Below are 24,641 nucleotides of genomic sequence, written 5' to 3'. Positions count from 1 at the left end.
TGCGCTGCTCCTTTAAGATCTCTCCTCCGCATCTTTTTCATTTTTTTCTCTCAGGCGCGTACAAGGAGCTCTTTAAGCCCTGGTACAGACACACAGAGCAAGCATTCATACTCGGGCGGCGCGAGCGAGGGGGCTGGGGAGCGAGCGTCACTTTGGAAACTCGGACGGGAACTCACGGATTCTCGTGCTAAACCGACGACCTCCTTTTCCTCATTACTGAAGTAAGGCGCTTAGCATTTCCAACTCTTTCCTCTCTACTGCTGCTGGCTGCTCTCACTCTGCGGTTTGATTATTTCTTCTCGTCAGTCCGAAACTCAGACTTATAATGCACTCTTACCTTTCATAAACATGGATCATTGTTTATTTATTTGTGGGTCTTTTTGTTTTGTTTTGTTTGTTTTTGTTTGTTGTTTTGGCCACCCCAATGATTCTGTTAAACCATGTGAGAATAGTGCTGCTGCCAAATGTTAACGATGTGGTAGAGCTACAGTAATATCGTAATATCACCTCTCCTCTGTTCAACAAGTGCTGCGAAGTTTTCCAGCCGATTTGTGTTGTGGTTAAAGTTTCATGTGCCGATCATCATAATTTATTTGGTCTTCAAGTGTTTTTCCCCCTTTATTTTCATCAGGACTTCATCATTAATTAAAGAAAAGTGCACAACAAGCGCAACAAAGGAGACTGACAGAACTAAAAGCCATTTATGACACTACACACGTATTAAAAAGTCCCATTTTCTCTCTTGTTTAATTGAGTTATATTTCGGTATCTGGCAGACATTGTCGTTTAGATTTAAACCTTTTTAATCTTTAAATTATGAACAACAGACACATTTTTCAAAACCAAATGAAAGCCAGATTTCTGGCATGTCGGGTGGTGAGAATTAGTTCAGTGGGTAGCCCACAGTAAATATCCTCAGTAATGTAATAAAACGCGTTATCTAAAGGGTGGGTCGAACGCAGTTAAGCTGTTATCAAATAAATTCAGAGATATCTGTTGCTCTGCTGCACATCGGTAGATGGACTCAGCAGATTTTTTTATTGGCTTTTCCCCTGATTTGATCTTGGTTTGATCGGCTAAAGGGAAAACATACTTAACCAATTGCTCTGTGGCGAAAGGAAATGATCCCCGCTCGGTCAGGTGACGCTCCATCGGTGCCTTTTCGTTGTTTCGTAAGAATGAAACAAGCAGCATGTACTACAAACACAAGAGACGCGCGCGTAAAGGCTTTCCCCAACAGTTTACGCACACAGACCTTTAGAGACGCGATGACAGCCCGCGAAGTGTCCTTGCAGACCAGGTGGCAAGCGAGCATCAAAATGCGCCTCGGACAGATGGGGAAGCTGCACCAGCCGCTCTGCTGGAAACGAATACAATTCCTAACATCCAATTAGATGTTAGGCTAATTAAAAGCTGGTGTTGGAAACATGCATTTAGAGTCACAGCGCTCACAAACGTCATTTGAACTCCTGTGCCGTTTGTTAAATGATAGATTTGGTTAATTAATTATAATTGCGCACAGCAAACGAACCGACAGGAAATGCAGAACATTGATTCGGACATGCTTAGTGTGCTGCATGATTACGAAAAACTGTAAACGTATTAAAAAAGAAATATGAGGGAAGCGGGGCGTTGAGTGGCTAACCTTTTTAAAAAACAAAAACAAAAAAAACGACCAGAGCAATTTTCTAAATAGAAAACAAATAATCAGACTGCGTGTTGCTCTTTTCCATGAAGTTTAGGACGCAAACTTCCAGACAGGCCGTTGATTTAATCGACAAAACGAGGACAACTTTTAGACCTGCCCCTGTTTAACAAGCTGTCTAATTTACAGGAGTGCCCATACAGACACACACATACACACACACAAGGGGGTTTATGTTTCCAGCGCCATGATGTGTTTATTCAAGAACCACGCGGTATAAATCCGACTTCTGTGCTGCTGTGGTCTCCTATCATTCAAACACTTTTTCTCCGGGGAGCTTGCAATAACTGCAAAAACCTTAAACAGTAGCTTGTTTTGGGAGCCGAGGCCCGGACCTGCAGGGGGGGATGTGCGGTATAGAGGGCCACAAATATACACATATAGGCATGGTTACACATATCGTGATATCGTGTTGAGAAATATTTGTGTGGGGTTACTGCTGCAGATCCAGGCCTTTAAGCATCTTAATGCGGGATTCGAAAAAACCCCCAAAGTTTTGCTAAATCGTGCCCAAATCCGCTGTCGCTCTACCTCTGATTTATTAAGCTGATGCTCCTCATCCCTCTGCTGTTTCAGGTCCTCGCTGTTGGATCTCGATCGCGGGATAAACGGAGGAGAGAGGAAGGTGTAGTCAGAAGGGAAGTGAGAGCGGGTGAGTTTGGCGGAGAGAGTTGCGCAATAGCAGGTAAACTGGGGTCCAAGGTGCGCATCGAGCCGCCTATGATACCAACAACACGGATGGAAAGAACTTTAATGTGGAATCCTCACAGAGTTTTGCAACGGAGGCTGAGAGTAGAGACAGACTGGCAGTTTATATTATAACTTAGATGAGGCCAGAGAGACAGCCGACCCTCCGTGCGTAAACTGCAGAGCTACACAGAAACAAGAACCAGACAGGGAGAGCTGAGCATTTAAGAACAGCTTTTTACATCCTCTGCGCGCCTGGAGGCTTGTGTGAAGGACGATGTCCAGAGAGGAGCAGAGCTTTTCAGAGGTTGAGCTCAGCCCAGGGATGTCTGACGACAGCCGCTCCCTGTCACCGGGTCATTCCTCCGGGGCCGCTGGTGCTGGGGACTCGCCTCTCCACGGACAGCAGCATCAGCCGCAGCTGGCCGGGCTGGACGACGCGTCAGCGGGTTGCTCCTCCGTCAAATCCGACGACGAGGATGACCGCTTCCCCGCGGGAATCCGCGACGCTGTGAGCCAGGTGCTCAAGTGCTACGACTGGACCCTCGTGCCCATGCCCGTTCGCGTGAGCAGCGGAAGCAAGAACAAACAGCACGTGAAGAGGCCAATGAACGCCTTCATGGTGTGGGCGCAGGCGGCGCGGAGGAAACTGGCCGACCAACACCCGCACCTGCACAACGCGGAGCTCAGCAAGACCCTGGGGAAGCTCTGGAGGTGAGCAGGCCGGTTGCTTATAGTTCGTCTTAAGGCCCACTTTAAAATCCCGAAAACGTCTGGATCCCACACACAGTAAATTGAATAATAATAAATTTAGGGGAATTCTCGTTCCACCAAACAAGAAAGAGACGTTTAAGCTTTACCAGATTAAAATGTCCTGAATAAACAATCACATGAACACCACCGCTCAAGGGTCACAGCTTAAGTACTTCAGGAATAATTGAATCAGACACTGAAGACTTTTTATGAAAAACGAACACACACGCACATGCACGCATACATACGCAGGTTACAGTTATACTTACAGAGGCATCATCTCAATAAACTGAAACACATCAGCTCAAACACATCAAAATGTGTTTAACGTTTCTATTTCAGCTTCAGTAAGCTTCTGCAGGCTCACAGTGAGACCACTGTATATTCACCACTTTGACTCGTTTGATTTAGTGCACACCCTCCACTTAATGTTCTTAAAGTCGAATGCTATTAGTTTAGCCTAACACAACCACTATTTTGTTATTTTGTCATGAAAACCAACACAGTTATGACGTGTTTGAAAAAAATGCCTCGCTCTGTTTTACATGTGATATTATCTGTGATTTGTTTCCTGAAAAAAAAGTATTTTTGGACTATTAGGAGGCAGCTCAGTCTTCTTTCCCGCTTTAGGCCAGGGTTCACCAGTTGAGCAGCTCTTGTTTTTTGGTGCAGTGAGTGTGCCCTGGTCACATGTTTCTGAATCCTGGCTAATTCAATTCACTGTTTTAATTCCTGGAAATGTAGCTGGAAGGAGTTCCCCCCTGGCAAAGTTCATTTAAAGTACATTCAAAGTTAAAAAGAATAATAATAATAAGAAGAAGAATGATCTAGCTTTTTTTATAGTTAATAAACTTACAGTTTCCTAAAATTCCACGTCTTTCATTGCTTCATTTGCTTACAGAAAACCTGCACTACTTTCATTTCAACCTTCTGTCAGGCAGGCACTGCAGAGTCTTTCCCTCTTGGTTGCTGACTTCTTCAGATTGCTCATTATTTCTTACCAAGAAGGACAGAAAAGGTTAAATGCATTACCTTGCAGGGATCATATTAATTTGATAAAGACTTGACCTTGGCCTCATTCAGTCATAGTTAATTGACCCACAAACACGATGAACAGGGAGGCTGAGGAGGGTCAGGGTTTTCTCATGCCACTCCTGTCAGTGGTGGTAATAGTAGGAGCTCAGTCCCATGTTTGCAGACAGGATGCAACTTTGGCCTGTGTTATTTCATTACAGTTTGGCAGTCAGAAGCCGCTGGCAGGCGTGACATTAGATGCAGCTGTGGAGATGTAGCAAATGAAGCTATCGCTGCTAACAAAGGAAAATGTGTCAAAAAACCCCAAAATAAACCAAACAAAAAAGTACTCTTAATTTTTTTATCACACTGAAATAGGAAGAATGTCATGAAACAACTTACAGCTAACTTGTAACATTATTGGGTGTTAAACAGCATTCCAGAGGAGTAAAGAGAGGCATTTGGAATCACTTCTTCCTACTCTGGGATCAAATTTATTCCTTTAACTCTTAATCAACCTTAAATAAGTTCATAGTGAAACATAAAACTGTTCCGAAATGAAAATGCCAAATTCTCTTTGAAAATCATGACTGCGAGTAGAGCATACTCTGCCATACAGACTATTTTTCTTTCAATCTCAGCAAACAGCTTTCTTATTTCAGCAAGGCAATACCACCAGTATTACCCCAGCGTAGCTCTGTCCTGACCTGACCCAGAAATCCAGATTTATCTCATTATGAAATGGAAGGAATACAAAAAAAGGATAAAGAAGCCCTGAAACTCTTCAGCATCTGAAATCCCACACCAAGCAAGAATTGGAAAACATTTAGGTTCCAAAACTGGAACGATCAGTCTCCTCAGAGTCTAATTCAGAGATGAGGTGTTCTCTGAGGTTCTCGGTCATCCAGCTTCACGGGAGTGTGAAGTGCTTAAATCAAAGATAAGGTGACAAAGCAAACCAGTAAATTATTTCTGTTGCTGGCTTCTCGTTCAAAATGAGCGCATTCTTCAAAATCTAAATATTTTACCCTTTCAGCATTTATCATACTGTCTTTCTACACATTTCAAATAAATTTAAGGCTTTAATCATTTGTAAATCATTGCCAGTCATAAAGGTTTTTTCTTTTTTATTCTATGGTCTTTTTAGCACCATCCTGTAGAATATGTACTGTATTCAACAGAAAAAAAGTGACTATGGTTCTTCGTAACTTAAACATTCAAATTTACCATTTTTCACCCCCTGAGGCTTCTTAATGAGAGTGACAAGCGGCCCTTCATTGAGGAGGCAGAGAGGCTGAGGAAGCAGCACAAAAAGGACTACCCTGACTACAAGTATCAGCCGCGACGCCGCAAGAATGGGAAGATTGGTTCTGGGTCAGGAAGCGAGGCTGAAGGCCATTTGGAGGGTGAGGTCATCTACAGCCAGTACCACTACAAAGGCAACCACCTGGAAGTGGCCTACAGTGGGGGAGCCGGGTCCCCTCTGGCAGATGGGCATCACCCTTACGCTGCAGGTGGGCTGCCGGCTCCCGCCCGCTACTCCACTGTTAAGCCTGAGTCCACTGAACACGATGACACACGCTTAGGTGATTGTCTGTGAATCTGCGGGGCAAACGAGCTGTAACTGCTTTGTCTTTTTCCACAGGTCAGAGCCACAGTCCTCCAACACCTCCCACTACTCCCAAGACCGAGCCTCAGTCTGCAAAGGCAGGAGATGGTAAGAGGGAGGGAACCGGGAACGGGGCTTCTCGTGGTACAATGGGAGCAGAAGGAAGCTCAGGTGCTCCAGGGTCTGGGAAACCTCATATCGACTTTGGTAACGTGGACATTGGTGAGATGAGTCATGAGGTGATGGCTAATATGGAGCCGTTTGATGTCAATGAGTTTGATCAGTACCTTCCCCCTAACGGGCACCCAGGGGTTGGGCCGAGTGCGGGGGCCGCAGGAACCACAACAGCTTCTCCGGCCTCTCCGTACGCCTATGGGATCTCCTCAGCTCTGGCAGCGGCCAGTGGACACTCAGCAGCCTGGCTCTCCAAGCAGCAGCAGCAGCAGCAACAGCCGCCACAGCAACACCACGGCTCCCCTCTGAGCTCAGATCCCTCCAAAGCCCAGATTAAGAGTGAGGCCGGAGGTGCTGCCGGTCACTTTGTGGAAGCAGCTTCGGCAGGTTCCCACGTCACCTACACCCCCCTCAGCCTTCCTCACTACAGCTCTGCCTTCCCCTCGTTGGCCTCAAGAGCTCAGTTTGCAGAATACGCCGACCACCAGGGCTCGGGGTCATACTACGCCCATTCGAGCCAGGCTCCGGGGTTGTACTCCGCCTTTTCTTACATGGGGCCTTCCCAGAGGCCTTTGTACACTGCCATCACTGACCCAGCCAGCGTATCGCAGTCGCACAGCCCCACACACTGGGAACAGCCTGTCTACACAACGCTGTCGCGGCCATGACAGATAACGAGACCAGAGCGTGCCGGTGCAGGTTCAGCCCCAACGTCAGACCAGAGGAGCAGAGGCAACAGCAGCAGCAAGAGTCGTGCTGGTGGTGTCAGAGTCGAACGAGGTCTGGTCTGGGGGGAGTGGGCAGGCACTGGGGGAGGCGTCTGGGGAGGCAGAAGGGGGGAAACGCCGTTCTGCTCTTGCCCAGATGAAAACATGCTGTCACAGCCTGAGGACGAGCTTGGAGCGTGGTGCTTTTGAGGAGCGGTCGATCATTTGCGGCACTCGGTGGAGGAGTCAGAGTGCAATACATCGATAATGCAAATAAGTAAAACAAAATAAAAATCACCCACCCAACGCCACCAGCAGCACCACAGCAAAGCCTTTGGCACTTTTGGCTGTGTTCATGGGTGGTATGAGATCACGTACTTGTCAGCGTGTATCACAGCAGTCCACAACGCCACGGGCCAACGGAGGGGTCAGAGGTGACAGGGACACAGAAAAAAGCAAGACTTCGATCTGTGAGTGCGACAAAGGAGCCAAATTCATTTTACATGAGATGTTTGTTTAAACGCCAGGAGAACGGAGTGCCAAACTATTTGCCGGCCTTTCACTTCTCAGGCTTGACTGACCTTTTGTCAAACAAACGTTAGCCTTGTATTCCTTTCGAAAGTCAACACAACAAATACTCATGACATACTGTCCTCTCAGAGCCACAGTCGTCCCTTTTTGAATTCAATTTGTTTATGCTGTGTTCACTTAAAATGCCTTTGTACACTCGACAAATGGGCATGGAGGGGAAAAAATGCCATAAATCCATGCTGTGCTTTTGTTAACTGAAGTGTATATTTAGCTTATTGGGTGTACTTGAAGTTGCAAATGTACTTATGTCGATACACACAAACATGACCAAAGTTTTGAGACCAAAACCTGTACTTTTTATAAAGAAGAAACTTTTTTAAAGGTTTCTCCCAACATAACATTTAAAACTACCTTACATTTTGTGGCCAATTAGTGTTTTTTTTCTTAGCTTTGACTCAATTCAAAATGCAATCGTGTCAAAAACTTCCTTTAAGTTTGTAGCACAAAGGCACTGATCAGGAGGATGAAAGGCAATTCTGTTCATCTGCTGATAATCCATTTTCACTCAGTGTTTCATGACAAAATCCTTAACAGAAACTTACTTGTTTTAACAGCGTGCTGTGTTTACTGTACTGTTCAAAATGGCTTTTTGCCATTGTTATCCACTGAAAGTCTGCAGCACTGCCTTTGTCTTTTGTTTTTTGGGGGGGGGTTTGGGGTTGAGTGTGACACAAAATTATCTTTTGATTATAGTTAAAAAAGTTACATTGTAAATAATGCCAATACTGACAAACAATTTCCAGGCACTGAATGTTTTAACGCAGCCTGATGTCAAATAGAAAATGTGCCTTGTCCTTATTATGACTTACTACTAACAGCTTTTGTATCAGTACTTACCTTTTGATGATTACTTACCATCTTTATTTACATGTTATACCTGTTATTTCTCTTCCCTACATCCCGCATTCTTCTTCACTGCTTCTCAAATATCTGCATTTTAAATATCTTAACCTATATCTGCAAAAGAGCTAAACTGAATTTCTTTGTTTTATGCATAATATATATCAGTACTGCACACATGTGGACCATATGCATGCACCACAGCTCAGTCAGAGCTCAAAGTCAGTTTTACTTTAACCAGTTACCTCCAGCATAAGAGTTAAGCTTAAATTCTCATTGCTACTATATATGTGTGTGTGTGTGTGAGCTATGGGTAATGTTTTTAATTCCACATTTATTTATAATTTGGTTTCATGTTTGCGTACACAGCCTTTCTCTCACTTTCTCATTTGAGCTTTTTACATTTCTTGTGTAACTGCGTCTGAATAACAGCAGGTGTGAAAGCCTGAACACGATGATGATGACTGATGACTTTGTATTCTCACGTGAAATAAAGCTCTGTTATTTCTGCTTGAATACAAGCTTGCCTCTTAAAAAGTCATAAATACTACAAATGATGAAAAAGGTTCCTTTTGGTTGTGAAGACCACAAAAACTCTTCTCTTCTGGTTACAAACTGCAGTGACAAAAAACAAAAGCGCATGTCTTCGGGGCATCTAATGACTCAGCCCATGCTGCTTACATTCCCAACATAATCTCTTCAGCTACTGGATAATTCACTTTGGCTGGCTGATGCTCAATCTGGCCATTGGTAGAGGTAAGCTGCACACGGCTGATAGTGACATGCATGTGGAGGGCGATGAATGAGACTGTGATGCAGCTTCCTTCCTTTACATAAACTTAAAGTAATGCAGTCTCGGGGGGCAGGGTTGGTTATGCATGCATATTTCAGGTTTCTTATATTGTGTGTGTGTGTGTGTGTGTGTGTGCGTGTTGTGGATTAAGCCTGACTCTTAATTCCCTCTTTTTAATCGGCTGTGTGATACTTTGCAAAGACAAAGAGGGCCATTGAAAGGGATCTAAGGGGAGGAGGGAAACATGGGCAATGAGGGAGTGTACCCATAACTGCCTGGCCTGCAGCTTCAGCAGGATACAAAGGAATTCTTACGCTCCATGCAGAGACCCAGCAACCCTCACTACCCTCTAAGCGTCCCCAACATTCACCCCATCCTAGTACAAAAAAAAATCAGACAGGAGCTGAAATGGGATTCAAATAATGAAAAGGAGAAGATATAGGCAGAGTTATGGGATTTTGTGTCAAGTGAATGTCAGAGCAGGTGTCAGACAGGTGACTGATGAGATACTGCTCAAAAGGCTTCATTTGAATTCTCGCAGCCATGCTGATGCACTGAAACGTTAGCTGAGCACATTCTGTTCAGAATCTCCTTCGCCTGAGATGTGAAAGGAGGTGGCACGCTCCGCTCTGATGATCCATGAAAAAATAAAATAGAACAAAGGCTTTGTGCTGATACGACCAAGTTGACAAACGCAAGCGAAGAATCAGAGGAGAAACTCCAGAATGCAGTAATAGATCAGCCTGTGATAATCCAATCTACTGATCAAGTATGAAAAATCACTTATAGAGAATCAAATGAAGGTTTGCGTGGGTGCAACAGGTGAAAGAAAGAGAGATGAGACTCTCAGTTGTGTTGCAGCTATGAGATGATCACTGCTGTTGATCAAAGGAAGCAAAATGCAGTTCACTTTGTTAGTACAGGGTTGGACCTTCCTGAGATCTTCCTCTGAGATTCTGGTCCATGTTGACATGACAGCATCACACAGCTGCTGCAGATTTGTCAGCTGCACATGCATAATGTGAATCTCCTGTTTCACCACTAAACGAAGCTATACTGGATGGTGATCTGTTGACTGAGGAGGCCAATTAAGTTAAGTGAACTCAGAAACCATCGAGATGATTTGAGCTTTCTGACATGGTATGTTATCCTGTCATGATAACAAGTCGATCCTTTTATCTCCATCCACAAAGGAAAGGACATGGTCAGCAACAATACTCAGGTAGGCTTTGCTCAGTGCTCAAAGGGGCCTAAAAGTTGCAAAGAAAATAACCACCATGCCATTACATCATCTATTTTAAATGTTCTTTTTATTTTATTGTATTATAACAAATTCTGATCATCCCATCAGAATATCACAGCAGAAATCAGGAAACACTTTTGGTGAGCTGTGCAAATTGTAGCCTCAGTTTCCTCTTCTAAGCTGACAGGAGTGGCACAGGTGTGGTCTTCTGGTGTGCATTCAGACTTTAGTTGGTTAATAAGTGTTTTTTTAGCTTTTGCCACATTCCTATCAGCTTGCAGAAGTCTGGCCATTCTCCTCTGTATCCCCTAGAGATGGGTGTGTGGGAAAATCCCAGCAGATCAACAGTTTCTGAAATACTCAGACCAGCCTGTCTGACGCCAACATCCAACAACCACGCCTCATTCAAAGTCACTTACATCACCTTTCACCCTCATTCTGAAGCTCAGTTTGAACTCCAGCAGGTCATCTTCACCACGTCTACAAGCCTGAACGTAATGAGTTGCTGGCATGTGATTGGCTGATTAAATATTTGTGATAATGAGCAGGTGAACAAGTGTACCTAATACAGTGGCCAGTCAGCGTATATCTAGGAAGGCAATAAGAGAAATCATGTTGTAAAGGACTGAAAAACAAATCAGACAAATGACAAACAAATCACGTAGGAGGTGGAAGTTCCTGATCCAGTGAAGGTTTCGGGAGATTGTAGTCATTCCCTCTGCTGGAGTTTCAAGGCGACCTGATAGTGGCCTCCCTGTGGTTGCTGCTGGTGAGCATCACATGAGCCACCCTCTCCAGCCCATGAAAGAAGCGCAGCATCACCCCGAGGCGCCGTCTCCTCCAATCAAAAGGCTCATAGATTAAAGCAGTTTTTCACACATTTTACACATAATTACTGATGCCAGCGCCAACTGGCTCCTGCCTGCTGATGCTCAGAGCTCACAGTGACCGACACGCCTTTGCTTCAAGTCGGCTACAGAAGAAAAAAGATGAGTTTCTTAATCAGTTTTGTTACCAGCTGCATTTTTTTACTTATAAATCAGTTTGTCTTTACATACATGTCACGGAGCTCACACAAACACACACACAAGCAACATATAATCCACTCGCCTATTTACTACAGTATCATCACACACCGTCTCCTACAACAAATCTGTTAATCCGCTTTCTCACAAACTTTCTCACTCCGTCTTCCCGCATTCACTCGCCGTCTCTCTGCCCGGGCAACAACCCATTTCTCCTAAAACAATACACTGACTGTTTGGCTGCTTTCTGTTTATGGAGTGGGGCGGGGGGAGCCACACACACCATGCATCATGACAGTGACAATCCTTCTCCGTGTAAACATCTACATCCACTGTCAGAAGTGAGGATTCTTATTGTTATCGACTATAAAGGCAGCTAATCACACTCCTGCAAATGCTCCAGTCTAAATGCACACATTACTGTATTACTGCTTGTTGCATTAGGATTCCTAAGTCCTTATGAGTTATGAACCTAGAGAGTAACTTCACCCTCATTGTAAACCTCTGTTGACATTTCATAGTGTAAGTAACAAATCAGAAACTCTTTATACAAAAATCTTTATTTATAACAATAAAACTGTAATTTCACTACAATCACCTCTTTTCAAAAACACAAATACCTCATAATACACAATTCTTTTATAAAACTTAAGTGTTTGACTGAGATATAGCTCCCCCTTGTGGCTCTTAGAAGCATTGCAGCTGCTAAAACAACGAGATCGGTGTGTACCAGATAAAAGAAAGAAGAAAAAAATGAGGTGGGTTGTGATGAACACTAAACAAATAATTAGAGGGGAAAACAATAAGTAAGTTCACAGGATTATGACCTATAAACAACATAATAATTTGTTTTGCACTATTTTGAGTCTTTAAGTAGTCCTAGGCAGTACAACTCATGTATACAGTCACCAGAGAAATACGGCGACTGGATCTGGGAGTGGGCGTGAAGGACACTCCTCCACTGGGTTTGTGTAGCTGTCAAACCAGTTAGGATGGTGGCTGTGAAGCAGCTTAGGCTGATCTGTCAGCGTAGACTTCTTCATAAGATGTTTAATCAGTTATGATGAGCTCGTCGCAACCCCAGTCCTCGTAACTCCCATCGGGAAGGTACCTGCGGATGATGATGGGGATCTTTCTGCTCCTGTCGGTGAGGACAAAAAGACAGAGATACTGTTACAGTCACCTGCTCTTTAAATAATGTCACTCACACATAAAAAGAGAAATGACATAAAGTCATCAAAGAAAATGATGGCTTACTTTAGTTCTTTCATAGCTATCTGCAACGGGTCTGTTTCTCCCTCCAGCTCCACCATAACTGGAGCACACATCCTGTTGGAGACAAGTCAGCAGGTAAACCACATCATTACAGTGTTGGAGCCTTTTTTCAATGCTCAGTCTACAAACACCATATCTTCTTCTTTTGGGTAATTGAGGGTTAGTATTTAAGGAAGTCTGGGTTAATCAGTGACAGGTCCAAGTGCTTTAAGAGGAAGCAAGTCATTTTTGATCGTGCTTTACTTTGTGCCGCAGAGTTTCCTTTCTCTTTTTTATTAATTTGGAAAGGTTTATAGAAGGTAAATGAGAGGCATATACTACAAATGAAGTTCAACATAGTGCAGGGAAAACCTAGCTATCTGGCTTGACAAAACCTAAAACCCCAGTCAGAGATGGTAGGTGTCATCACAGAACTGTTTTTGTTAAGTCAGGCTCTTTGTGTGTTCACATATAAGAAAGGTGGCGTCCGACACGATATTTGACTCTCCTTTAGTGCAGAATGGGTCAAGTGAGCATCAGAGACATTTTTAAGTTCTACAGGTAGCATTTACAAAACATCTCACTTCAGCAGAGAATCTATATCACATTTACAGCCTACTGGAAATAAAAAAATCAGTGAAAATGTGCCACTTCTGAATGATTTTAAACTAAAACTTTAACCATAACATGCTGCTGACCAGGCTGTGTGTTTAGCATAATTTACTGTGGTGATCTGGCCAGGTCAAAGAAAAGCCATCTTTGTGACACTGAAAACGCTTAGCCTCGTCTTACCTTGCTAACCCATTAATCTCACTTTGTAGTACACACCTAAGGTTAAGATCAGAAGGTGCTCACCTGAATCCAACTATCATCTATAAAACATGAACTCTAATCACAGGTAAACTGATATTTCTGGTGCTAATTAACTTTATATTAACATGACATTAAATGCACCAGCTTCACTCAATTATTCATGATCCTTACCTTTGCTCCTACAAAAGACAAAGTAACACAGTGTACTATACCGGTGTACTACACTGCAGTACTCTTTTACATTACTCTTCAGCATAGATCTATATTCTATGACAAAACTTGACAAAAGGACCAAAAAAGTGTGGACGAATATTTTCAACATCTCACTCTCACCGACTGTGGTGCCGTACAACTCACTCTGATAGTTATGAAATGCTTTGAGCAGCTGTCAACATAAAGAACAACACTATGCTTATCAGTACACCTACAGGAAGAACTGCTCTGCATCACACAGAGTGTTGTACACTTCGCTCTCATAAACACAAAAGTGGAAACTCCTATGTCAGGTTGTCAGGAAGATCGGGAGACTGGTGTGGGAAACATAACCTCTGTATCAGTCGGACGTGGAACGTTAACACCTCCAGCATGATTAACCTTAAACCTAACCATGAGGCAGGCCTGCCTTAACAGCCCAGTGCTGGCAGCAGGTGTGTGGTGGAGAGTACAATTACTTTCTTTATCACCACCTTGAACAGGAAGTGGTCTACTGCTGACAGGAAGTTACTGCAGAAAGTAATGTCAGCTGTGCAGCAACCTCATCTCCTCTCCCTTCCATTGAGGACATTTGTCTCAGCAGGTGCAGTAGTAGTGCCTTGGATCATGAGGGAACCCACCCACCCAGCAGAGTACCAAGGCCATAGGTCACAAGGCTCAAATGCAGCTTCTTCCCAGAGGCTGGAGGATTGGTGAACTCCATACGTCAGTGGTTGCGCTTGCACTGTTTTGCCCTGCTCAGTTTTCAATGTGTCTTGTTTTTTTTCATATTCTCTATTAATTATTTTTTAAGACTTATTCTTAAAGATAGGTTATTGTCTTGTCTGTTGCGGGAGGACAAATTTCATTTACATGTGGAAGCTGTAAATGACGATGAAGAAACACTCACGCTATCTGGAGGGCTCGTGTCCCCAGCACTCTGGCCCTCTCGTATTTGGTCATGTACGGAGTTGTGATCCTCTTCTGGTTTGCCTGTTGGCCCTCTCCCGCGGGCAGGATCTGCACGTTCTCCTGGTCATCCTGTTCACCAGAAAACAACCAACAATAAACATGATACAAAGGCAATCAGTAGTGCTAAAAATAAAACTGACGACAAACAACAAAAGCAAAGCAGTGTCTGTGCTGTCCAGTTAAGAGAGTCATCAACTTACGTCTTCCACGTTTTCGAGATCATCTAATCCCTCATCCTCCTCGGCATCATCAAAATCTCCATCATCGAAGCTGCAAATTTGACACAAAGTTTTGTTTTTAAAGACAATAAATGGATTCTAAAGACAGCAAATTGTCAATGAGTTTATACAAAGCAGTTAGCAGTGTGGCTAACCGCGTTAGCTACAATGTTAGTTCGCGCCAACTTATAATAAAGAAACAAGCATTTTAATATGAATTTCATTAAAGTGTCATCATTACTTACTTATCTTCGTTGTCGGACATGTTTTAACCTAAAGTTTACGTATAAAATTACTCAAACGGTAGAAGAAAGTCAACACACTTTGTTGTTAACACGGACCCACATGAACGCTACGAAGCTTAAACTTCCGGTGGTTTGGTGCGCTGGAAAATATTCCGGATGAAAGAGAGGAAAAGGAACTTTTGTTTTTCCTTTCCACTTGTACTCCAGTAAAATTATATTTATTTATTGTTTTTAAATCCCAAAAAACAAACAACAAAAACGTTGATTGTTGTAATTAAAATAAATAAATAAAATTCGCCATTTGTCGTACGAGCGGTATTTCTGTTTCTCTTTATTTTTGAGTGGCGTCAATGAGCCTGTAGCTTTTTATGACCTCTAATTTTACTTAGGAAAACATTCTTTTTGAAACTATGAGAAATAGATAATTTTCTTTGTTAACATAAATGCAGCTGCTTAAATGCCATTTAGCCTGGGCTTCGTTTAGACTTGACAGCCAACATGTTAGCTGGGAATCTCCACAGTGCCCGTTGTGGCCCAGTTTTTTCGTTAATGTTCAGACGTCAAACAACCTTTCAGAATAAGATCTTCTAGAACGAAAAATTAAGACTCATATTTTGAGTCACCAAGTATTTTCAGCCTCTCCTCTTTATTATTTTCCTTTTACTTAAAATCATATTGAAGAAAAAAAGACTGCAAAATTGAGAATGGACATAATCCTACATTACTGCTGTGTTAACAGGCACATTGTGCGTATATATAAAGTATTTTTTGTCTGTTTTTTGATGAATTCAAATGCACTACAGACAGTACTTAACATATGAGAAGATTTATTTCACACTTAAAAAAAACACAAGTATGTGATACAATATCATAAAAAATAAGATACTGACAATTTTTAGAGTGAAAAAGCACATTAATAATAATGTATACATCGTGCCGCCTGAGAACAATACATTTTGTTTGGTGATGTTACTGAGCTGGGCTTTAACACACAATTAGTAAGCATGTACTTAATAAGTGCATATTTCATACTGTTCACAGATGAACAATGAGAACTTCTGACACTTCTTCAACTCTTTTTGTCCACAGAGTTCTTTGTGCTTTCTTCTTTGTGGTTCAGGATTTTAAGTACTTTTGTGGGCTTGAAATCTTTTTTTGACTTCGTTAGCTCTTTTAATCCTTCTTTCTGGAAGTCTGAGAAGAGATGGAAGAGCAGCAAAACAAACATTAAGCAGTAAGCAAACATTGACATAGAGCATTATTTGTAATCCAGCGAATCCATTTCTTTCTGCCTTCGTTATACAGAAAAAAAAAACAGAAGATACAAAACAGTACCAAAGAGCTTTTATTAGAAGACTCGTTATCTTACCTTTATTCATTATATCTTCCCAAAGCACGTTATTTTCTCTCTCCCTAATCAGAAAAACAAAGTTGTACTCACATAAAATTTACAAATGCAAAAGCATAATTTATTTTTTTCCTTAAGTACCTCTGTCTGTCCTGATCCAGGCTGCTGATGATGTGGTTCCTCTGTTCAATGATGGTGACCAGCTCATCCATCAGCTTCTTCTCTTTATCTCGATCCTCCTGACTCCAGTTCTTGTCTGTGTGTGCAGATGATGACAATGAAAGTTCAACACAATAAGATTTCATTTAATAAATCAGCGATCTTCATTGGATTCCACTGATAGGATAGCAACAATATTCTTATAGAAACATATTAATTCATCTCAGTGCCTTTTAAGAGCCAACTCAGAGCCTTCTTGTAGTGTTTCTTGTTCTTGTTGCACCATTTAGCCTCAAAAAGCATGCCAGGATCCAGTATTACTTACCAGTCTGAGAATGGCAAAAGTATGTGACCCTCTAAGATTAACTGGTAATTCAAATATGTGATTAGAAACAAGTGTTTTCAGTGACAGACTTGACAATCAAATGTGAGTTGGTGTTTCTGTTTCTCATCAGGCTTGAAAAGTTCACAAAACCATCTCTAAACTGTTTGGACTTCCACCAGTCTAGACTTACAGTAGTGAGTTTTCAAATGGAGGAAATGCTGGAGCATTGTTACCCTCCACAGCAGTGGGCGTGTTGTAGTGCGGGAGGTCACAAAGGAACAAAGGTTAGTGAAATCTCAGACTCTGCTCCCTCACAGTGCCCAAAATTGGATCACTTTCCACAAAAAGAAAATGACCAAGTCTATTACTATGCCACATTTGTTTAACTGGGTCTTCTTTCCTTCTTTTAGGATCATCAACTATTCTTCTTTCCAGCTGCAGTCACCACAGTGTCTCATCTGCCTCATCAACACTCTGCATGTCTTCCTTCACTACATCTATGAATCTCGTCTGTGGTCGTCTTCTTAGAGCATCAGTCTTTGTCCTCTCTGTGGAAAAACAAACAGCTCCTCAACACCACAAAAACTAAGGAAACAATGGACTTCTGGAGAAACAGACCCTTAGCCTATCACATCAGCAGGGACTGTGTGGAGAGGGTCTCTGACTGAAGTTTCTGCGGCTGCATCTGGATGATGATTTAACCTGGAAAACCTACACAACTGTGCTGATCAAGACGGCACAGTGGCGACTTCACTTCCAGAGGTTTCCTGAAAAACAATTCCCTAGCCAAGGAGCTCAAAGTGTACAGGCGGAACGGTTTCCCAGTGTGGTTTGCAAGCTGCGCTGCTCAGGAAACACTCCAGAGGGTCATCAGCGCAGCCAGGAAAATCATCGACTGTGCTTTAGAGGACCTCTACAGGTCCTGGTGCCACAGTAAAGCCCACAGTATCCTGATGGGCACATCACACATTCCAGCTGTTACCCTCAGGGAGGCGGTGCAGTTGGAACAAGACAAACAGACTGGAAAAACAGCACATCTCCCAGAACTAATGTACACTGAAGAATTTCCCTCCTCTCACTAACCCGCGCAACCAGTACTCTTCAGCAGTGAACAACAGTCTAATAATAATGATACACACAGACACATTTAAACACACACAGATTGAGATTGTTAGATTGCCTTCTGTGCACTGAATAGGACTCCATACAATTTCACTGTACTTTTCTTACATGATCATAAAGATTCTACATGTTTAGATATCTCAGCCCCTCTAACTATGTCTCTGAACCATGTCACAGCAGGTCTCAGCTTGTAAACATTCCTTTTCACCGTTGCAGCCATGCTGTTACAAATCACCCCTGACACGCAAAAATCTGATGGCAGTTATGTCAAATTTCTGCTAAAGACCTTTCAACACGCCTACAGAACCTTGGATGAAAGACTATTGATCCCTGAATTATTTACAAGCACCCCCGGTAATTCCCCTTGACTATGGAGATCAGTAATTCCCGTTAATGTCAAATACAGTTGCTGATAAAAGTGACCGAACGATGCACAGAGCTACATACTAACCAGGTTTATTAAAGAGACACCGGAGTTCGTACTCCACGTCGGTCTGCCTGTCCTCCAGGTTTTTCTGCTTTGTCCTGAGAAATAGAAATTACACAGGTGTTTACGATGCTCAGAAAACAAGAAAAAAAAAAGAAAAGCCGCACAAGTGAAAAAACGCTTACAGATGAACCAGCTCCGTGTCGTGGCACATCAGAACATGCCGCTCGTGGATAAGAGAGAACCACTGCATTAGCATTTGTTCCTCCTGTTTATCTGAAATAAAAAAGCAGGGAGCGTCAATTTATTGGCATTTACTCAAAGCGGCTTCACAATATCGAGGATTTTGTGCCAATAAATGATTTTATTTAGGACGAACCATTTTTGCAGCCTCTCAGGTTCCTCTCCAGTTCCACTCCTTTTCCCTCCAGTGTCTCCAGATGTTGATCCACTTCTCTCATCTGCACCTGCAGCTCTTCTGGGGAAGTGCACTGATCTGTCTGCACCTGTCAAGCAATAATTCACACACACACAAAAAAATGCACAAAGTGACTAAACCTTGTTATTCTGGGTAAACTACTCAGTTTGCTCAAAACGTCTCGTGTTAATGATGAGTCTGCATGTACATGACACAAAGGCACATCTAGAAATGACTCAGAATTAGAGTTTGAGACCTTTGAGTTTGTTCTAAATCCAGCTGCTGTACCTTTCTCTTGATGAGTGGGAATCCATGGCCAGGTGCGGGGCCCCGACAAGGTGAGAGGTCCTGAATGGTATTTGATTTGGATAATGTGGGTCTTTGAGCCTTAGGATCTTTTTCACAGGAAGGCTGAAAATAAAAAAATATATATAAAATGGAAAACTGTAAGAAACGCCATGTGAGATTGTCCTCTGGTAGAACATGAAGATGTGTGTTATGTTTGGTCTTTATTGGTTAACTCTGATCTCTTGTCGTACCTTACTTTGCCACGATGTGGCAGCTTCATCTGTCTCTGTTTGACCGACAGGTGCAGAACGAGGGTCAGAGCGATCAGACGCAATGGCTGGCACAGAGAGACTTCTGGGTAAAATGCGACTCTGTCTTGAAGCAGGAATGGGACACGGACGTGCTGCTTCTGTCACATCTGACGGAGCAATCTTACCACCATCTCCACCTCCTTCACCACAAGTTCTCTCTGTGTTAGTATCTCCAGTCACTTCTTTTACTGGGTCAAGTTCTGCAACTTCACCACCCTCTCTGAGATCCGGGCTGTTCTGTGGGAGAGCTGTTTTTTCTTCAGCCTCCTGCGATGCCAAGGTGCGGCCCTCTGATTGGGTAGCTCCCAATAAAGGCTTATTTTGGTCTTCAGACTCAGTTTTAGCAGCCTCTCTTTGAGAGTTGTCCTCCTCCTCATCTTCAAAAGGATTTGAAGCAGGAACTTTGGATCTGTTGGACGACCCCTCTAAGTTAGAAGCAGATTTAGATCGAAAAGTGGGAAGTGGAGCTGGAGCTGGAGGCAGCTGTGTCCAGGGTCCCGGATGCACGAGGGGCATCCATGGATGGCTGCTTTTCATTTTAGATCTAGCGCTGACTGAGCTGGTGCTATAGAGTATTGGAAAATAAAAACACAGGGAAGAAAGTCAGTTATTAAGACCTTTTCTCTTGTCCCATTTTATGAATGGGCATTTTCTTTTACTTATTTGAATTCCACCACAGAAACTTTGCATATATATTTCAAAACACACGATGTGCTGTTAAGCCTGTTGACTTTGGCCACAAAAAGAAGAAAACATCCGATTTAAATTTGGCCCATCTCCCCTTCAAGGTCATCTGTTTAAGCCCCTCTATTGTAGTTGTTTTTAGATCGTAAGCCAAGAGCGTTTGTGATGTCATCAAATTCTGGTCAGTGCAAACTTTGACTAATTTGGCCACACTAACGCTCACTGCTTGCTCGATTTAGCCTCCTGGAACTTCCTCTTCTTTCCCAAAATGTTAAAGAGCTCCAAGATGAGAACCTTGAAAAGCACCCTGGCTAATATTAAATCAGGTCTGGGTTCATATTGTTATTGGCAGAGATGTGACAATTGGTTCTTCAGCATTTAATAAATAATTAGATACAAATCAGAAAAGATGCATAAGAAAAGACAAGTGCGCGCCAAAGGGAAGTGATGAACAGGTTGTTTTTGTCACACTTACACTTGAGGCGGACTGGCTGCACATTTGCTTTGACTGGATAAACTACCTGCAGAGAGAAAGAGTGAGGAAACCTAAACACATAATGATTATGTCTTAACAGAGAAACAGATGTACGACCAGAATACATGCAGAAAGCAAGAATGTAATAATTACCACTGAACAGCTACAAGAAAATAAGTGTGCCCGTTTACCTGCAGCAGGGGAGCTATTTACAGTCTGCGAACTTCTGATCCTGGCTGCAGGAACAGGGCCTGCAGAAATCCGCCTTGGTGCTGGAACAGGACGAGTCCTTCCATCTATCACTTCTACACGGGGATTTTCTCTGTTCTCCTCCTTCCTTTCTGTCCCGCCTGTTTCTGCTGTCTTGCAACCCGGTGTGCCCTGTGACTCTATTTTCTTTGTGTAATTAGGGACGCTGGTGATCGGCTGTCCACCCAGAGAATAACAAACTGTCTGAAGTTTACTTTGAGATCCAGTTTGCCCGCTGACGTCGACATGAGTACCTTTACTGTTTGTCGCATGGTAAGTGCAGATCAAGGAGCCAGCGTCACTTCCCTGTGTGTAAGACTGTGGTAAAAGAGTTGCGTGGCACACTTTGCACCTGAAATACAGAGAGAAATCTAAATCTATCAGATCTACTAAATCAAGGGTGTCAAATATGAACAGATATTAATGTATTACAGTACTTTTCAAAAGAATGGAACCTGATCTTATTTCTTTATATTTAGCTAGGAAAGTGGGAAACAGGCAGTGAGATTTATTGAAACATGTGCAAACAGGAATAGTTCTCCAGGCTTTCTCGAGGACATTCAAAGCTCTTCTTTCGATGTTTCTGCCTTTTGTTCAGTTCTCTGACAAGATGATCCCACACTGCTTCAATAATGTTGAGCTCCAGGCTCTGGGGAGGCCAATCCATGACTGTTAGTGTTCTATTGTTTGTTTTTCTATCCTTCCTTAAGAATGGCTTCTTGACAGCCACTCGTCCACTGAGACCATTTGTGATGAAGCTTTACGGAGCATTAGATGGAGCAACCGAAGGTCCAAACGCATGTCTCAGATCTTGTTTCAGGTGGATGGATTTTTTCCCCATTTCTGAAGTCCATGGCTTTTAGATAGTTTATTGGGTCTTTAAATGTCTTTTTTATGTCACCCACCTGTCCAGTTTCCTCAAACGTACTGCACACCATGCCGAGATATGTCTAGTTTTCAACTAATAGCTCTTTCTAAACTGTGCAAAAATACTATTTCATGCCTGCAAACTTTTCTATCTTTGGCATTTTGTTGTTGTTGGTAGATTCAGCTAAATAAATGGGAAATAATGATGTACTTTTGCCACAGAATGCTAGTAACAAAGTGCCTAAATATACAATTTAAAACTGGTTCTTCACCAAGTAGTCTGTGATGTGCAAACACAACACTGTTTTATCCGTTAATTTGGGTGGATTTTTTATGCTGGAATGACTCATAGGCCAGTGTTGAGCAGTTTAACCAAGAAATTAAAAAACAAAACAAAAAAGAAAAAAGAAAAACAGCTACAAGGACTTTACTAAAAATGAGTGAAAAAGCAGCCAATGACCAAAGAACTCCAAAAGACTTTCAGAAACTCTGGAAAACTATTGCTCAAGACCACTTTTAAAAAGTGACAAGGAAGTCTGGCTCCTTGGAAACAAAATATAAAGAAACCTAGAGGTGGCTCAACACTTTTGCACAGCATTGTGACCTCCTGTTACCTGAAACAGCTGCGGTGGTAAACGTTTCCATCTATCAAATGCCTCTGTATCAGGTGCACGGGCTTCAAACACAAACTGCACACAGTCTGCGGCCTCGCATCAGAAACATTTTCCTCTCGACTGGTTTTGCTATCAGTCAAGCTCTGAAAACAGAAGAGAAACCAGTCGCTCAAGTGACAACCACAGAGATGACTAAATCAGAACCAAAATACCCTGTGAGAATTCACCTTCATGCGCTTTGGATGATTGTAAGTTTTGCTCTTCGAGAGGCTGTGTGAGGAAGTGCCGTGCGATGACCACAATTTGGCCGGACCTGCTGTAAAGTCAAGATAAGATATGCAAATGACCGTGCATGCACTGTGTTTCTTTGAGCACGGGCCAGTCTGATTTCATTCACCTGACCTGAAGAGTGAGGGATAGCACTGCATCCAAAATATTAATTCAACTGTATACGTTTGAGCAGGACAGTAAACCTCAGCCTGAAGATTTATGCTAGTATCTATAAAAACAACATCGACATAAAATTAAGGGCTAATACAACAGGCAGATTATCTTCAACGCACCCGAAGATTTCCCATTGAAGAAGCAGTAGTACTGAGCAAGGTAGGAGATGACGCTTAAACGATCGGGCGCCTTGGTGGAAACCATATCCTTCGGATGCAGGAAGGCAGGGATACCCAGCTTTGTTTCTGCAATCTCAAACGCCTGCAGGCCCACAGGCGAAAAACAGGGAATGAAAGTGAATAAACCGAAACAAAGATGCGGGATGCTTTCGTTCTGGTTTCCAATCAGAAACTCACCAGCTTGTTATTTTCATAACCATTATCTTTGGAGAGGGATCTGAAGTCTCTGGAGTAAAGTGAAGAAATTGGAGAGATTCAATAAAAAGCAAAAAACAAACAAAAAACAAACAGTAAAGGAGCGACAAAGTTGATGATTAACTACATGATGCACTTTTCTAAATACAATAGAAGCAAAAAGCATTAAAAGATCAGAGCTCAGATGATCAAAGAAACCAAATTAACCGATTTCAGTCCAATAAGACTGGACAAAAAAGGGTTAAAAAGAGATGCAGATCAGGAAAATGACAGCAGATTAATCAAAGTTCACACGAGCCGCTCTGCTTCTGATTAAACGGTGCCTTACAGTTAAAACTCAAGCCAACAACAAACAGGGGTAAACAGGAATCAGAAAGTCAGAAGCACGGCACACTTCACTCCGCACAGCCATGACAGCTCTGTTAACATATGGCATTACTCACATGAGGTCGGGGCGGTGTTTGTGGATGATAGCACAGAACGCCAGTCCATCTGTGAATGAGGTTGACATGTTTGTTATTTCCACGTCGGGATAAGTGGCGCATGTGACGCGGCACCACTCCAGCAAAACCCTCGGTGATGCCATTTCTCGTGCGACTTTTCACAAGTGGACAGGGAGCAGAACATGGCACCGTGTCAGAGTCGGAGAGATCAGATACAAGTGGTGCAGGTCTGGCTTTTTTTCGGAGGAAACAGGAAGCAAAGCATCTACCTTTGCAACTATTTCTCTGCGGCCAGACTTGCAAGTCGTGGTGGCGAAGCAGCAAGAGCAGGAAGGAAGGAAGTTTATGTTTTCCCCCCCTTTCGTGTTGTTTTTGTCAAATATAAACAAAGGCAAGTAAAGCGACCGCGCATTGCTACAGCGTTTCAAACCACGACCACAAGTCTCTCACTCGCAACAGCTCGATGCTGTTTCCTCCACCGCAAAGCTGCACCGAGCCCCTGAACTGAAGCAAACTGTTGGAGAAACACTGCCAGACCTCTAGTCTGTTACACAGGGCTGATATTTTAATCCCGATATTTTAGTCCCGTTATTAGCGCTGCAGTTGTGCTCCACAATTGATTAAATCCCTAATAGCTGCCGCTGGAGGGAGACACAGAGCTATTCTTGCCGCCTCTCTATAATTAGGAAGAAAAGGTTTGTAATTATAAGTTTATTGTCCGGGTGCAAACTTGACAGACCGATTCAAAACTGGCCGTGCCTTTTTTCTTATTTCAATCCATTTTTACTATTTTTTTTTTCCAATTTTTTAATGAAGAGAAGCTTTCCTTAGTCTCGGACCACAAACAGATACTCAGTTACATGAGTTGGTATTGTAAAAAAATATCAAGAAGGTAAGAGAGAAAAAAGTGGGTAAACCTAACGTAAATAAATAAATAAACAAACATCTGAGTGAAAGGTTAGGCTTATTTGTTTTTTTTTTTAATGTTTTGGTTTGAAGGAACGCAACTTCCGGTATGTTCTGCTCACGAGCTCTTTGTCCTATGAAAATTACTTTACTAGAAAGGTTATTCGTTTTCAAATCATAAAAAATATTTAAAAGAAAACTTTGATCTATTATGCAAATAGACTTTGTAATCTCATTCATAAATAAAAATTTTGATTTCTTGTGTTTTAACGGACGTTTTGATGTCAAATAGAGCAATATTTTAATATATTAATTATTTGATATAGTCAGAATTATGTATTGCATACCACAT

General features: G+C 42.5%; 3 protein-coding genes across 7 annotated transcripts; 1 reads left to right on the top strand and 2 right to left on the bottom strand.

Moving 5' to 3' along the window:
- The first annotated feature begins 54 nt into the window (after positions 1 to 54).
- sox10 (SRY-box transcription factor 10) lies at positions 55 to 8,596 on the top strand. Of its 2 annotated transcripts, none has more exons than XM_005468427.4 (4): positions 55 to 221; positions 2,282 to 3,106; positions 5,405 to 5,673; positions 5,805 to 8,596. In XM_005468427.4, the coding sequence occupies exons 2-4, from the start codon at positions 2,670 to 2,672 to the stop codon at positions 6,608 to 6,610; spliced, it is 1,512 nt and encodes a 503-aa protein (XP_005468484.1). In that variant the 5' UTR covers positions 55 to 221; positions 2,282 to 2,669; the 3' UTR covers positions 6,611 to 8,596. The 2 variants fall into 2 exon arrangements, with proteins under 2 accessions (XP_005468484.1, XP_005468485.1); XM_005468428.4 differs by having other exon boundaries at positions 56 to 221; positions 5,405 to 5,565.
- A 3,086-nt stretch (positions 8,597 to 11,682) lies between these two features.
- Positions 11,683 to 14,996, bottom strand: polr2f (RNA polymerase II, I and III subunit F). The gene is made up of 5 exons (XM_003443109.4): positions 14,836 to 14,996; positions 14,573 to 14,642; positions 14,311 to 14,441; positions 12,399 to 12,470; positions 11,683 to 12,282 (listed from the first exon to the last, which is right to left on the bottom strand). The coding sequence occupies exons 1-5, from the start codon at positions 14,853 to 14,855 to the stop codon at positions 12,192 to 12,194; spliced, it is 384 nt and encodes a 127-aa protein (XP_003443157.1). The 5' UTR covers positions 14,856 to 14,996; the 3' UTR covers positions 11,683 to 12,191.
- A 649-nt stretch (positions 14,997 to 15,645) lies between these two features.
- On the bottom strand, positions 15,646 to 24,605 carry LOC102080249 (MICAL-like protein 1). Of its 4 annotated transcripts, XM_019358159.2 has the most exons (16): positions 23,384 to 24,605; positions 22,923 to 22,971; positions 22,686 to 22,827; positions 22,350 to 22,438; positions 22,123 to 22,265; positions 20,584 to 20,993; positions 20,393 to 20,438; positions 19,795 to 19,798; positions 19,174 to 19,764; positions 18,923 to 19,045; positions 18,596 to 18,722; positions 18,402 to 18,492; positions 18,241 to 18,314; positions 16,325 to 16,439; positions 16,205 to 16,248; positions 15,646 to 16,029 (listed from the first exon to the last, which is right to left on the bottom strand). In XM_019358159.2, exons 1-16 carry the CDS (start codon positions 23,524 to 23,526, stop codon positions 15,905 to 15,907), a joined length of 2,316 nt encoding a protein of 771 aa, XP_019213704.1. In that variant the 5' UTR covers positions 23,527 to 24,605; the 3' UTR covers positions 15,646 to 15,904. The 4 variants fall into 4 exon arrangements, 3 of the variants coding, with proteins under 3 accessions (XP_019213704.1, XP_005468482.1, XP_005468483.1); XM_005468425.4 differs by having other exon boundaries at positions 19,174 to 19,798; XM_005468426.4 differs by having other exon boundaries at positions 19,174 to 19,798; positions 22,350 to 22,435.
- Positions 24,606 to 24,641: the final 36 nt, after the last annotated feature.

This window comes from Oreochromis niloticus, linkage group LG4, assembly GCF_001858045.2.
Source record: "Oreochromis niloticus isolate F11D_XX linkage group LG4, O_niloticus_UMD_NMBU, whole genome shotgun sequence".
NCBI classification, from domain to species: Eukaryota; Metazoa; Chordata; class Actinopteri; order Cichliformes; family Cichlidae; genus Oreochromis; species Oreochromis niloticus.
This window is presented reverse-complemented; position numbering and strand designations above follow the sequence as displayed.

Coding starts and splice junctions, on each gene's coding strand:
- sox10 (XM_005468427.4), top strand. CDS start 2,670: ATGTCCAGAGAGGAGCAGAGCTTTTCAGAGGTTGAGCTCAGCCCAGGG. Junction 3,107..5,404: donor ACCCTGGGGAAGCTCTGGAG/GTGAGCAGGCCG, acceptor TCACCCCCTGAG/GCTTCTTAATGAGAGTGACA. Junction 5,674..5,804: donor GCATCACCCTTACGCTGCAG/GTGGGCTGCCGG, acceptor CTTTTTCCACAG/GTCAGAGCCACAGTCCTCCA.
- polr2f (XM_003443109.4), bottom strand. CDS start 14,855: ATGTCCGACAACGAAGATAA. Junction 14,643..14,835: donor ATGTCCGACAACGAAGATAA/GTAAGTAATGAT, acceptor TCAAATTTGCAG/CTTCGATGATGGAGATTTTG. Junction 12,283..12,398: donor ATAGCTATGAAAGAACTAAA/GTAAGCCATCAT, acceptor CCTCACCGACAG/GAGCAGAAAGATCCCCATCA.
- LOC102080249 (XM_005468425.4), bottom strand. CDS start 23,526: ATGGCATCACCGAGGGTTTTGCTGGAGTGGTGCCGCGTCACATGCGCC. Junction 22,439..22,685: donor CTTCAATGGGAAATCTTCGG/GTGCGTTGAAGA, acceptor TTGACTTTACAG/CAGGTCCGGCCAAATTGTGG. Junction 22,266..22,349: donor ATCATCCAAAGCGCATGAAG/GTGAATTCTCAC, acceptor TTCTGTTTTCAG/AGCTTGACTGATAGCAAAAC.